The 11,659-nt window shown below is 45.9% G+C and overlaps 2 protein-coding genes across 2 annotated transcripts in view; one reads left to right on the top strand and one right to left on the bottom strand.

Annotated features, from left to right (window-relative positions):
• The window catches only part of LOC306821799 (mitochondrial carrier homolog 2-like), a 6,548-nt gene extending 3,226 nt beyond the window's left edge, over positions 1–3,322 (top strand). The window contains 5 exon segments of the mRNA XM_079340372.1: positions 405–558; positions 1,233–1,280; positions 1,369–1,436; positions 1,519–1,594; positions 2,489–3,322. Coding sequence (XP_079196498.1) covers positions 405–558; positions 1,233–1,280; positions 1,369–1,436; positions 1,519–1,594; positions 2,489–2,575 — 433 coding nt within the window. The 3' untranslated portion in view covers positions 2,576–3,322.
• A 1,284-nt stretch (positions 3,323–4,606) lies between these two features.
• On the bottom strand, positions 4,607–8,180 carry znf414 (zinc finger protein 414). Its single transcript, XM_079339217.1, has 5 exons — positions 8,050–8,180; positions 7,750–7,860; positions 6,231–6,336; positions 5,390–5,934; positions 4,607–5,241 (listed from the first exon to the last, which is right to left on the bottom strand). The coding sequence occupies exons 1-5, from the start codon at positions 8,099–8,101 to the stop codon at positions 5,072–5,074; spliced, it is 984 nt and encodes a 327-aa protein (XP_079195343.1). The 5' UTR covers positions 8,102–8,180; the 3' UTR covers positions 4,607–5,071.
• Between the last annotated feature and the right edge of the window lie 3,479 nt (positions 8,181–11,659).

Raw genomic sequence — 11,659 nt, 5'->3', positions numbered from 1 at the left:
TAAGTGTTTCCAGGTTCGTGTCGCGATGAAGACCCTAAACATGGAAGTTGGTCTGGTCGCTGGAAAGATGCGAGGACACTTTCCGAGTACTGCCGATGTGCCCTTGAGCAAGGCACTGAGCACCCAAGTGCTCAGTGTGGAGCAGCCCCACTCTGACATCTCTGTGTTCACAGGTCCTGTTTGTGCCTGTGTGTGAGGAGTGGAGTGTAAAACCAGAATTTCCCTCAGGGATTAATGAAGTAAAAAAAAAAAAAAAAATTTGTCTGTAGTTTGTGAAGTCGCAGCTGTCTTGAAATAGTCAGAAGAGAGAAGAGCAGTTGATTGATAACACAGAGGAAGCAGGGAGATGACTGGCAGGATCTGTTTGAGAGGATCGGGGGCGAACTAATAGGATCTGTCTAAAGTTACGTTATTATCTCAGTGAATTATATAAAATCAGTAATTGTCTCTTTGTTTGTTTTCAGTGGTTTGATTCCTCGCCTGCTCGGCGACGTCTTGTCTCTGTGGATTTGTAACCTCCTGGCTCACCTCATCAATACGTACGCCATCGATGACTCGGTATGTCGTTGTTTTTTTATTCCACACCATCTGGTCCATACGTTTGCTCTGTGTTAATGGCCTTAAGGAGAACATACTCTGGCCCTTTTCCAAATCACTAATTGATTATGTTGCCTCTCAGTCGAGGTTAATTTGCAGCTTTAAGGGGACATACTTAGACCGCGCTCATTGTATTTAAAGAGACGCACACCAAAACGGAGCGTTCAGAGAGAGCTGGTTTCTACAGGGTCACAAACCTCCTCTGCTGCTTGATTCATGTTATATTTGGACCAACGCACAGATGATTAATTTAGAGCACAGGGGGACTGTTTGAAAATGAGGAAGAGGGGGACAATAGGTCCACTTTAAGCTAACGTCATTTTGATTCTTTTAAATGAGCCTGTGATGGGAGACAATCATTGTTTAACCTGTGTCATGATGACACATCTCTTTGTTGGCGACTCCCTACAGCTGTTTTAGTTGAACCATTTTTAAAAGTCACCGTTCATCAAAACAAAACCGTTTTAAATTGACCACCATAAACATTTTTATACCAAAAGTCCAGAGCCACTTCTTTTGACACAGTCCCTGACAAACACAGAGCTACTCCTAACAGACCTGTTTTTTTTAACCCGTCTGGCTCCCCATGTAATGAAATGAATTCTGACACTGTTACTGAATCTTCTTGTGTTCAGATGAGTCACACAGGAGAAATGAAGAACTGCTCTCAGGCTGTGACAGGGGTGAGTGTGACAAACATTTTGCTGCACACTTGTCGGGTCTTTTTCTCTCCATGTTTGAACGTGTTGCTGATCTTCTCTTCTCCTTCAGTTCTTTGCCAGTATGCTCACGTACCCCTTCGTTTTGGTGTCAAACCTCATGGCTGTCAATAACTGCGGGTGAGTTGTCGGAGTATTTGCGTGGTTCTAAATGCTCTGTAGTATTTGATCAAGCAGACTTACGTGTTCACCCTCCTTACAGGCTTGCTGGAGGCCTGCCCCCCTATGCATCTGTATATCCCACCTGGGTGGACTGCTGGAGACATCTAAGCAGAGAGGTACACACACACACACACACACACACACACAACATGGTTCTGCATGTTAACCTGTGTTACTTCACATTTAACAAAATGTGTAATCAGCCATCATGGATTCAGACGTTATAAAGTTTTTAAAGTTTGATCAGTGTCGTGATTATTTGGTCACAGCTCCTCCTCTGGTGTTGATAAACTAGATTAAGATTACTGGTGGGTTCATAGTTCAAGCTGTTAGGAGTTATGAGAAGAGCACCCCCTGCTGGAGCCTTTGTGATGTCACACAGGGAATATCTCCAAACAGCCTGTTTGAGCACACATTTTCTGAAAAGTGGAGCAGGCAGAAGACGGAGAGGATGGACTTTTTGGACTAATTCAGGGGTTTGTAGACAGACGAGAGGCTAGTGTTAGAAGAATGTTTAGTGTATATGTGACAGTATGTAGAATTGCATGTTAATGTTTACATAAAAATATGTAACTTAAATAAACAAAAAAAAAAACAATGTTATATATTTTTTATTTGAGTACTTACCTCGAATATTTCTAAAAGTTATCAAAGCCAGAGAAAATGGTAATTTTATAGTTGTAACTGGACGTGTTTTGTAAGTGTTGATCTTTATCAAGAAAACACCAGATGTTACGTCAAAGACCGCTAACCTGAGTTAGCGCTAGCTGCGACTGAAAGCTGCCGTTCTGTCGCTCTATGTGCTGCTTAGATTAAAAAAAAAAAAAAAACATTTAAATAAAATCCCCTAATGGCGGATTTTACATACTTAACATTGAAGTGAACATGACACTATCCAATCCACTGTCTGGTGTTTTTACATACCAACCCTTCAACCAAAAAATCCCCGTGGGGTGAAATGTATATTCTAACGCTTCGCCTACTAAACATCTGTCCTTTCTTCATTGCAGGGCAACATGAGCAGAGGCAACAGTTTATTTTTCCGGAAGATTCCAGCAGGAAAGATGTACGCGATTGAGCAGAAGAGATTTTTTTAAAGCCTCAAGGGAACTGAGCTGAACAAAGTTGTGATAATAAAACAAACCGAAAAAAAATCAACATTGCCTGATTGGTGGGGGTTGGACAGTCAGCACTAAATCCTTTTTTCTTTTCTTTTTTGTATGCACTTGTTTACTGATTTTGTTTTTTTTAACCTGCCATCACGTTGAATTAAAACATTAATTTCTAATATTTCTTCCTGCAGGTTTTGTTAACATAAATTTATTGATGAACGTGAAGGGTTGTAGGACAATGAGATGCAGCATTCTGTCATTTTTCTTTGTAAAAACCAAACAAAAACCTCCCCTCATGTCAAAGCTGTCTGAATACTGCTAAGGATGCTTTCAAATGTGAAAGGGCCTCTTCCATGTATTTTTAAAATACAGATTATCTATTGAAAATGACTCCCCTTCATCCATGAGATGGGATTTGTTTGTTGAGCTAGCATTTCAGTCTGCATGTGGTAATGTCTAATAATACACGTAAATGATGGAGTGGGACCTCTTGTTATGTGGTATTGTCTTGTGTTAATTATTATGAAGCCAAGTGTCTGGCGAGCGTGTAATGCTAATGAACGGAGGGAAAAGACAGGAGATGTCAGTGGTGGGGTTTTTTCTGGAGCATGTGGGGTGTAGAGGCAGGAATGTGAAGCCTGAGCTGACCAAAACTCTCGTCCGTCTGCACGGTCGAGCGCTTGTATCAACTCATTCTGACCCACCCAAATAAAACGTGCTTTTTTGACCTTGTCTGTCTTGTAAAGGTGAAGAATCTGATGCATATATTCACTACTGTTTTATACCCAGTGATATAAAATTAAACTATATTGTTAGTGATTATTGGCATGGAACAAAAGCTCTTGAAGGGAAATAGATCTGCAGCCATGATTTTAAACTGAAGCCGGTTCAGCAAGAGGAGAAAAAGGAGCGGTGGCTCACAGGACTGCAGATATTGACATTCCTGAAGTCTGTTTGTCAACTCGTAAACATGCAAAGGGTAATTTTATGAACAGCAAACTGACACTACACATAGGAGACGTCGCTGTTTTAAATTATTGCGACTGTAAGTGAGAAGTTGCCATTTTTAAGGTTTGAAAATGTCTTGAATTTGGATGGCTGGATTATTATGTTTTTCGTGTCTGTTCTGAAAACCGGCCTCATTATCGTGATTTTTACAAGACATTGTAACTACTTAAAATTTGAACTTCTGGTATCATGAAACACTAATGGGAAGAGTGAACCGGGTTCTGCATTTACACTGACATCACTTGATGCGTCTCAGCTGCTCTCTTTAGTTTCTGGGTTACACAACGGGACCAGCTCTTCTATTTCAGAGAGTAGATGATCCACTGAGGCGTTTCCTGTATTTGTATCATGAGATTTTAGCCACTGCCTCGTCTCCTTTAGCACACCAGCCCAACATTTTTGCCATGAAGGAAAATTCAGCAGGAACTTTACTTTGTCTCAGTGACAACCGATCTGACTTTTCTGTTCTGGAGGTGAACCGTCGAGCTGGAAGATCTTCCTCAAGTCGTACGATTCAATATGGAAAGGATCCGATGAAGTTCAAATTGTTTCTCATTGTTTTTCAGGCTTAACATTGGGTTACTGTACTGGGCACAGAGACCAACCTAGACCCTCTGCTGCATGTCATCCTCTATGTTATCATCCCGGTGTTTTCCTGTCCAGTCAGGGTGAACAAGCGGCTCACAAGAGCACCAAACGTGGATTATTCCCCAGCTGAAAATAGTCTCCAATTAATGGACTTCCTTTTACTTGAGTAACATCGGATTAAAAAAAAGAAAACAAGTGGCCACATGCTGAACACATGGAGACACTTTTCTTTATAGACTTAAGAACTGTGGGGTGGTTTCACAACATGGTTTCTGTGTGCCTGGAGCCGAGAGCCAGTCAGCCAAAAGGAGAGTCATATTGTTGTCTTTTTGTTTTTTTTTTAAAAAGGAAAAATGTTAAAAACCACAACTCGTGTTTCTCTTAAATTGGTGCAGTCTAAAGTATGAAACAGGGCTCATCTGCAGGGAGGCGGAACATTTAATACAACCTCAAACGTTGTGATTCATCCCATTTGTAGTTTGACCCAAAAACACATCCCATTAGTGTTAGATACTAATTATCTGTGATTACAGGTGTGCAGATCAAACATCTAACTGCAACATCTTCCCTCCGTGAAGCAACACAACATGATCAACACAGAAGAGAGGATGGAGTTCATTACGATCTCGAGGTAAGAGAAAGTGTCTTTAATTTTAGGATGGAGGATCTTTGATGTCGCAAAGAGAAACCCAGCAGTGGGATATTTGAACAAAAGTCACTTGTAATGTTTTCTTTAAAGCGCAGCTGCCGGCTCTTCCCTTGGAGACGATTAATACACAAACTGCTGCAGAGCGTTTGACAGAAACATTTGGGATGAATTCTTGAGGAAAAGAAAAAAAGACATTTGCCTCCAAAAAGCATAAAGTTCATGTTTCTGCTTCCACATCACGACGTAGCTGCCGAGCTCTCTGCGTCCTCTGCAGGTCTGTTCCCGCTGTGCTGAGAGCTGATGTGTTGACTCATGTCTTTACGGTTGGTCACCGTGTGACCACACTGCAAACATGTGTAGCGCCCTCTGGTGTGCTCCCAAAGGACTCGTCTGCTGGAGTTTTGAACTGATGGAAGAGAAGACAAATGAATGCCTAAAAACAACAATGCTCTATTTCTAACAAATTCAAACCTCCGATTTTTTTCCCTTTGACAAAAACTGACTCGCGACTTTAAAAACAGAAATGTGCAGCTGTCTTATGAGGAGAGGCTCACCTTGATTTTTCTTCCAGATAGCTGAAGGAGGAGGAGACAGAGGAGGTGATCCTGTAGCTGGTTGGGCAGGCTCAAGAGACCCTGACTGAGTGTGGTTTTGACCCCAGGTATCGGGGGCGTCGGGAACCACTGATGCCCCCTCAATGTTTAGAGACGGAGGCACTTCAGAGGCTTCATTTATGAGCTGAGGGAGTAAAGCAGCCTCTGTGAGCTGCTGGGGTGCAAGCTGGGGAGGGGAGGGGTCTGGGTTGGGCAAGAATGGGGGACCAAGATGAGGGGGTGCAGCAGACTCAGACTGAGGAACAGCAGCAGGGAAGGAACCGTCCGGGGTTTGGATTTGAAGTTGCTGGGATGAGGACACCGACTCCAGCTGCGGCGGGTCCTGGTCCATTGGCGTGGGGGTCGTGCTCGGGTTTGTTGGAGCAGCTGGAGGGGGGGGCATCGGCTCAGGCAGCTTCGTTTTGCCCTGAGACACCTTTGAACAGGTGTGCAGGTGGGTGAGGAGGCCTTTGTAGGTTCGTAACTTTGTGCGACAGTTCTCACACCTGCAGAAAGGAAAACAGTATCAGCTGTGATTAACCGGCTCAGTGATTGAAGTCAGCACCCTGTCATGTCAGCACCAGAACAACTAGATGGTTAAACTAATCATTTAATCCAGGACCGCAATGCCAGTCAAACACTGTCCAAACTCTAACCCACCTCGAGCCTGCCATAAAACCCCGGGTCCACCTGGCATTTTTTTATTTTTAGGGTCACAGCAGAAAGCGTGAAAAAAATGCTGTAAAAATAAAAATCTGTACAAAACAGTTTAAGGAAACAGAAAAAAAACCCCTCAACTCACAAGAAGTATATGTTGGGTTTGTGATGATGCCTCATGTGCTCCATCAGCTTCTGCATGTCGGCGAACGATCCCCCGCAGCCGATGCTGGAGCAAAGGAAAACCTTTCCTACGACAGACAGAGAGCGTCCTCATGAGCCAACATAAACATTTAGTAGAAGCACATGTACGTATCAAACAGACAAGGTTACATGACTCACAGTTAGCAAAATGCAACAAGGCAATATTCAGCAGTGGAAGATGTCAGCAGTTTGTTTAGTATGCAGAGATTTAAGTAACTTGAGTCTTCCTCTCGTGTCTGTAGTATAGACCTCAGGCTGTTATTGTTTTATCCAATAAACATTGGTTTAGTGCAACAGCAGATTGCATTTTCTTGTGAAATAAGAAATCGTATCTCGTTTACTCTGAGGAAAAACTGAAGTTTTATTTTTTCTTCATAGAGAAAGTTCTCATCATTAAAGATAACAACCCTGTTGATTCATGATAACAGAAAGAATTTGATACTAAGGTTGGCAATTAGCACCCATAGCCTGCCAAATGTGGGTTTTTTTTTTATTGCAGTGAAGTGTAAACTTATCAGTCACAGTGACTGGTAAATAAAGAATAATAATTATTATTATTAATTATAATAAAATAATTATCATAAAATAACATGACAACAAATGTTTGTTCTCAGGTTCATCTGCAGCTTTACAAGACATGGCTGCAAAGGAGACTCTGACCAGCCTCCAATTAATTAGCTCAAACAAACTTTTTTTCTTCTGTTTATGAGCCAGACAAAGAGGATGTCGGTCATTTCTCATTGAAACATTTCTGAACAAACGTGGCAGGTAAAACAAATCGAATGACCAGTCACAGAGACACGTAAGCAAAAAAAGTTGATTTCCAACCCTGAAAGATACACAAGTTAAGGTTCTGGAAAATGTACAAAGAATAAAAACAAAGTGCTCGTATATCTCCACACAAAACATAAACATGGTGAAGAGTGCTGTCCAGCAAATGACACTTTCTTGCAGGGATTGTAAACTCAACGCTGCATGGCTGATCATCTAACGAAGATTACATTTACTAACTAGAAACCAATTCTATAAACCAGCAGACACTGTACTGAAGTCTGTCTTTCCAGATGCTTCTGTTTGATTACATTTTATCAGGACATCTCGCACATGTCACACAATCACTTTAACATCAGCTCCTCTTTGGACAGGTGGAGGACAGAGGATGCCTCCTCTTCATGTCAGCATCTGATGTGTACTCTTTACAGAGACATGACTGGAATGACTATAAAACATTGACCCATTTCATGTTCTTACCCAGACAGACATTCAGTCTAATCTACATCAGACAAAAAAGACCCATCAGACTCATCTTCTCTGCTGGACACACATGAAGAGTCTCCATCATGGCCCAATGGAAGTATCATTTAATCACAATACAAACACTGACTACACAGTCACTCCAATGCTGTGGATGTGGTGTAAGAATAGAGTCCACACATGCACTCCTTCAACAGGAGGCTCACCAGGAAGAGACTCTGCAGGGATCTCATGGTCCTTGATGTGGGTCTCCAGGGAGCTGGTGTCCGTGTAGACCCGCTTACAGCCGTGGAAGGGACACAGTATCCTCTGTTTCCCTGAAATACACAAACTACGAGTTTTTAAAATGTCCTTAATGGATGTGTATATTGCAAATAGTGGCAGTGCGCTGGTTAGCATGCTAGCTAGCTGAGCTGACAGTCCAGGCTTGCATGCAGCTTTGTAGGCAAACGTTTATCAAATGCAATGAGCTGAACATCTGGCTGTGTTCAAGAAATATTACAAACCCCCGTTTGCATTTTCATCAGAACCGAACAATGTGCTGCCCAAAGACATCATCGCGGCGGATCAGTCGAGCTCTGCAGGCTGCAGGCAACCAGGAGAGCAGAATCGACTACAAGGACCACAATGCAACGCGAGACAAACAATGACTACATACACTACTTCCGAGAGAGACACTCGCAAAACTACAGGGTTTTATGTCAACAAACAAGCTTTGATTTTAACCCACATTTTTTTTTCAAGATTGATGCGAAATGGAAATTCAATTTAGTCAAATGAGCACGCGCATTCAGAACATACGGTCAAGTTATTTTATGTTTGTGCAAGCAATGATCCCTTTAACACCGACTGCTATAATTAGTCACAAAAACCCTTATTTTGAAATTATTTTCCCGTTATGTGTTTTTTGTGTGTTTGTTAGTTTGTTTGTATAGGCTTTACCCTGAGGTTAGTTTATAAGATGAGCGCCCTCTGCTGGAGCCTGCTGCTAAAACATAATCAATTGGGTTTTCTTCACTGAATTTAATGTCAAACACTTGTACAATGATAGACGTTTGCTGTAGAGTAATATTGGGCTCATTCCGCTTTGATAGCTAAAATCAAAATCATCATCTTTATTGCCAAGAAAACATAAAAGGGAAAATTAAAAACACAAGAAAAAAGACAGACAGACAAAACATGACCAATAAACTTTAGCTCCATCATTAATCCTTCTTATAGCTCGAGCAATTTATGCATGTTCCTGCAAACTGGGAAGTAGGAAATGTACTCATATGATGCATATTCCTTTTTAAAGTGATGTTTCATCATAATAAACCTACAAGATCCAGGTTATATAAATAGAATACTGGATGACCTCTCTGCGAATGAGGTGCCATGTGCTGTACAATGGATGTAAATGTGAAGGTAACCAGATAAATATCAAATACTCAGAGGGTGTTTGTGGAAGATGATATCAACACTGCACACGTTCACAGGCCTGTAAATGTAATCCATGGTTCTATTTCGTATAGGCTTCGCCCTCTAAGGCTATCGCTATTGGGTTTATCCCTCGCGCGCATGCGCAGCACTGAAGAGTTGTAGTCCACGCCCACCCACGATGTGGGCCCCTCCCACGGTCAACCTGCCGGTATATAACCGGAAGGGACCATGTGTTCTGTTCCCTCTTTTCTTCAGCGAGTAAGTATGCAACAAGCACCTGTAAGAGAAACATAAATTAACCATGTCTACCTCTTCCATCCGTGTGTGTCCAGAGTGTCAGACCGGGTACATCATGCCGGCTGATTCCCACCGTCTCTGTGAGGCCTGCCTTGGGCCGGAGCATGCCAGCCTGGCTTTAACTTCACGGGCAATGGGTAGTAGCTGCCTACGCCTTCCCCGTGATGACCTGCAGCGGAGAGCGGAAGCCCTCGCTGTAGCTGCAGAGCCGGTGTGGCAGGTGGGGGAATGCACAATGGAACGGGAGATAGACATGTTGGACCATGGAGAGGAGTCTGCGGATTCACCGTGCTCCATCCATGGGTCAGTGTCAGGGTTCCCATCCCTCCCCTCTCCCTGTCGGGAGGGCTGGAGGATGCACCTGACACCGTCGCCGAGTCAGATTGCCCAGGCTTCCCTGGGAATCGGGCTGCGAGCGGCTCCCGGCCCCCGCCGTCGGTGGGGACCGGGAGCCGCTCGGATAGTTCAGAGAGCCGAGTCAGATTGCCCAGGCTCCCCTGGGAATCAGGCTGCGGGCGGCTCTCGGCCCCCGCCGGTGGTGGGGGCTGGGAGCCGCTCTCGGCCCCCGCCGGTGGTGGGGGGTCTGCTTCAGGAGCTGCCGGGTATCATTAGAACGGCTGCAGCTCGACGGGGCCTCACTGTGCCGGTGGCACGTGAGGTGGAGCCGATCGATGAGATGGCGGGGGATTTTCCGCTTCTCCGGCCGGTCCGGCGAGACCCGGTGTGGCCGCGGTTCCCGGCTTTGATCCCCTATCAGGAGGGGGCAGCGGCGGATCCGAGGCTCTTGAGGGCTCCGGTCTCCACCTACACTTCCATCACAAAAGTGGGGGGGGTGGCGGACCGTGGGTTCCCTCCGGTGCCGCCTTTGGAGGCTAACCTGACGGCCGTTTCGGGGTCCGGGCCGGGGGTTCGGGACGGCGTCCTGTCCCTCCTTCGAGCCGGGATCTGTTAACAGCACGCCTGACGGACAGGTCGCACCAGTGTGCCTACCAGGCCTCTGCTGCGGCTAATAAAATTGTCCCTGTTGGCTCATTCCATGTCGAGACTGGCGGTCCAGTCCCACAATGAGCGTACAGCCAGCTCGTTTTTTTGTGCTAAGGAAACCCAGCGGGGCTGTATGAGCCAACTGCGACGTCGGCCGCGAGACACCTGCTATCTCCTCAGTCCTCTTTTCCCCGGAGTGTTCCTCACTCAGTGAGTTCTCCGGCGGACAGGTGGGGGGGGGGGGGGGGGGGCATCATGAGCCCACGAGCGCTGGCTCGGCACGTCGTGTGGACTTTTCTCTCCCGTCTCCATCCTGTGTGTGAGCCTCTGCGGGCTGCACGGGAGCTCGCTCCTCATGCAGTGGTCGGGGCGCTGACGTGGCTGATGGACAGGGGGCGGAGCCTCCTCTACATGTACGCCCGCTCTCGGAGCATTACTCCGTGTGGCGGCACGTATGTTCCCTGGACAGCTGGCTGGACAGACTGCTTCAACGGGGTTACACCCTGCAGTTTGCGTCTCCCCCTCCACGATTCAATGCGGTAGTGGAGACGATCATGCCATCCGGGGAGGGACGCCTGGCTCTTCGGTCAGAGCTGCAGGAGCTCTTGACGAAGGGTGCCATCTCCAGAGGGGAGCGAGAGGAGGAGAGCCGGGGTTATTACCCCGCTACTTCTCTCGTGCGGAAGAAGACAGGCGGGATAAGGCCCATCCTCGACCTGTCTTTTTCTAATAAATCAATTGTGGTCAGACCATTTTCATATGTTGACAATCAACATATGGAGTGTGTTCACCAGGACGACTGGTTCACGTCCATCGACCTAAAGGACGCCTACTTCCATGTCCCTATCCTCCCGAAACACAGGCAGCTCCTGCGCTTCGCGTCCGGTTATTTCCTGGCCCCACGCACTTTCTCCAAGTGCATAGAAGCAGCTCTGGCTCCGCTTCACCGGGCAGGGATGAGAGTGTTATCTTGTCTGTACGACCTGTTGTTACAGGCTCGCTCCAGAGAAGAAGTAGCTCTCCAGACGAGGGCGCTCGTGTCGTGCCGACATGTCAGCGCGGCTCTCCCAGCAGAGGATGGAGGCGCTGAGAGGATTATTAAGTCGAGTGAAGCCATGCAGCACGGTGACAGCTCTCACTGTCATGCGGCTGCTGGGCATGATGGCGGCGGCCCATGTCGTTATTCCTCTGGGCCTGCCCCACATGAGACGTCTGCAGCGGTGTTTCTTTGTTAACGCATCGATCCCCGGCTGCAGCGGAAAAACGTCTGCTCCGCGTTCCTTTATCCGCTGGATTGGATTGGCCCACTGGGGGAGTCCCTGCGTGACGTCAGCGGGGATTCCCTTGGGAAGGGCTACGACATAGAAATAGACCTAAAGGACGCATACTTCCATGTCTTCATCCTCCCGAAAC

Source organism: Symphodus melops, assembly GCF_947650265.1.
Source record: "Symphodus melops genome assembly, chromosome: 3".
Taxonomy (NCBI): domain Eukaryota; kingdom Metazoa; phylum Chordata; class Actinopteri; order Labriformes; family Labridae; genus Symphodus; species Symphodus melops.
The sequence above is the reverse complement of the archived record's forward strand: the minus strand, read 5'-3'. Positions and strand labels throughout refer to the sequence as shown.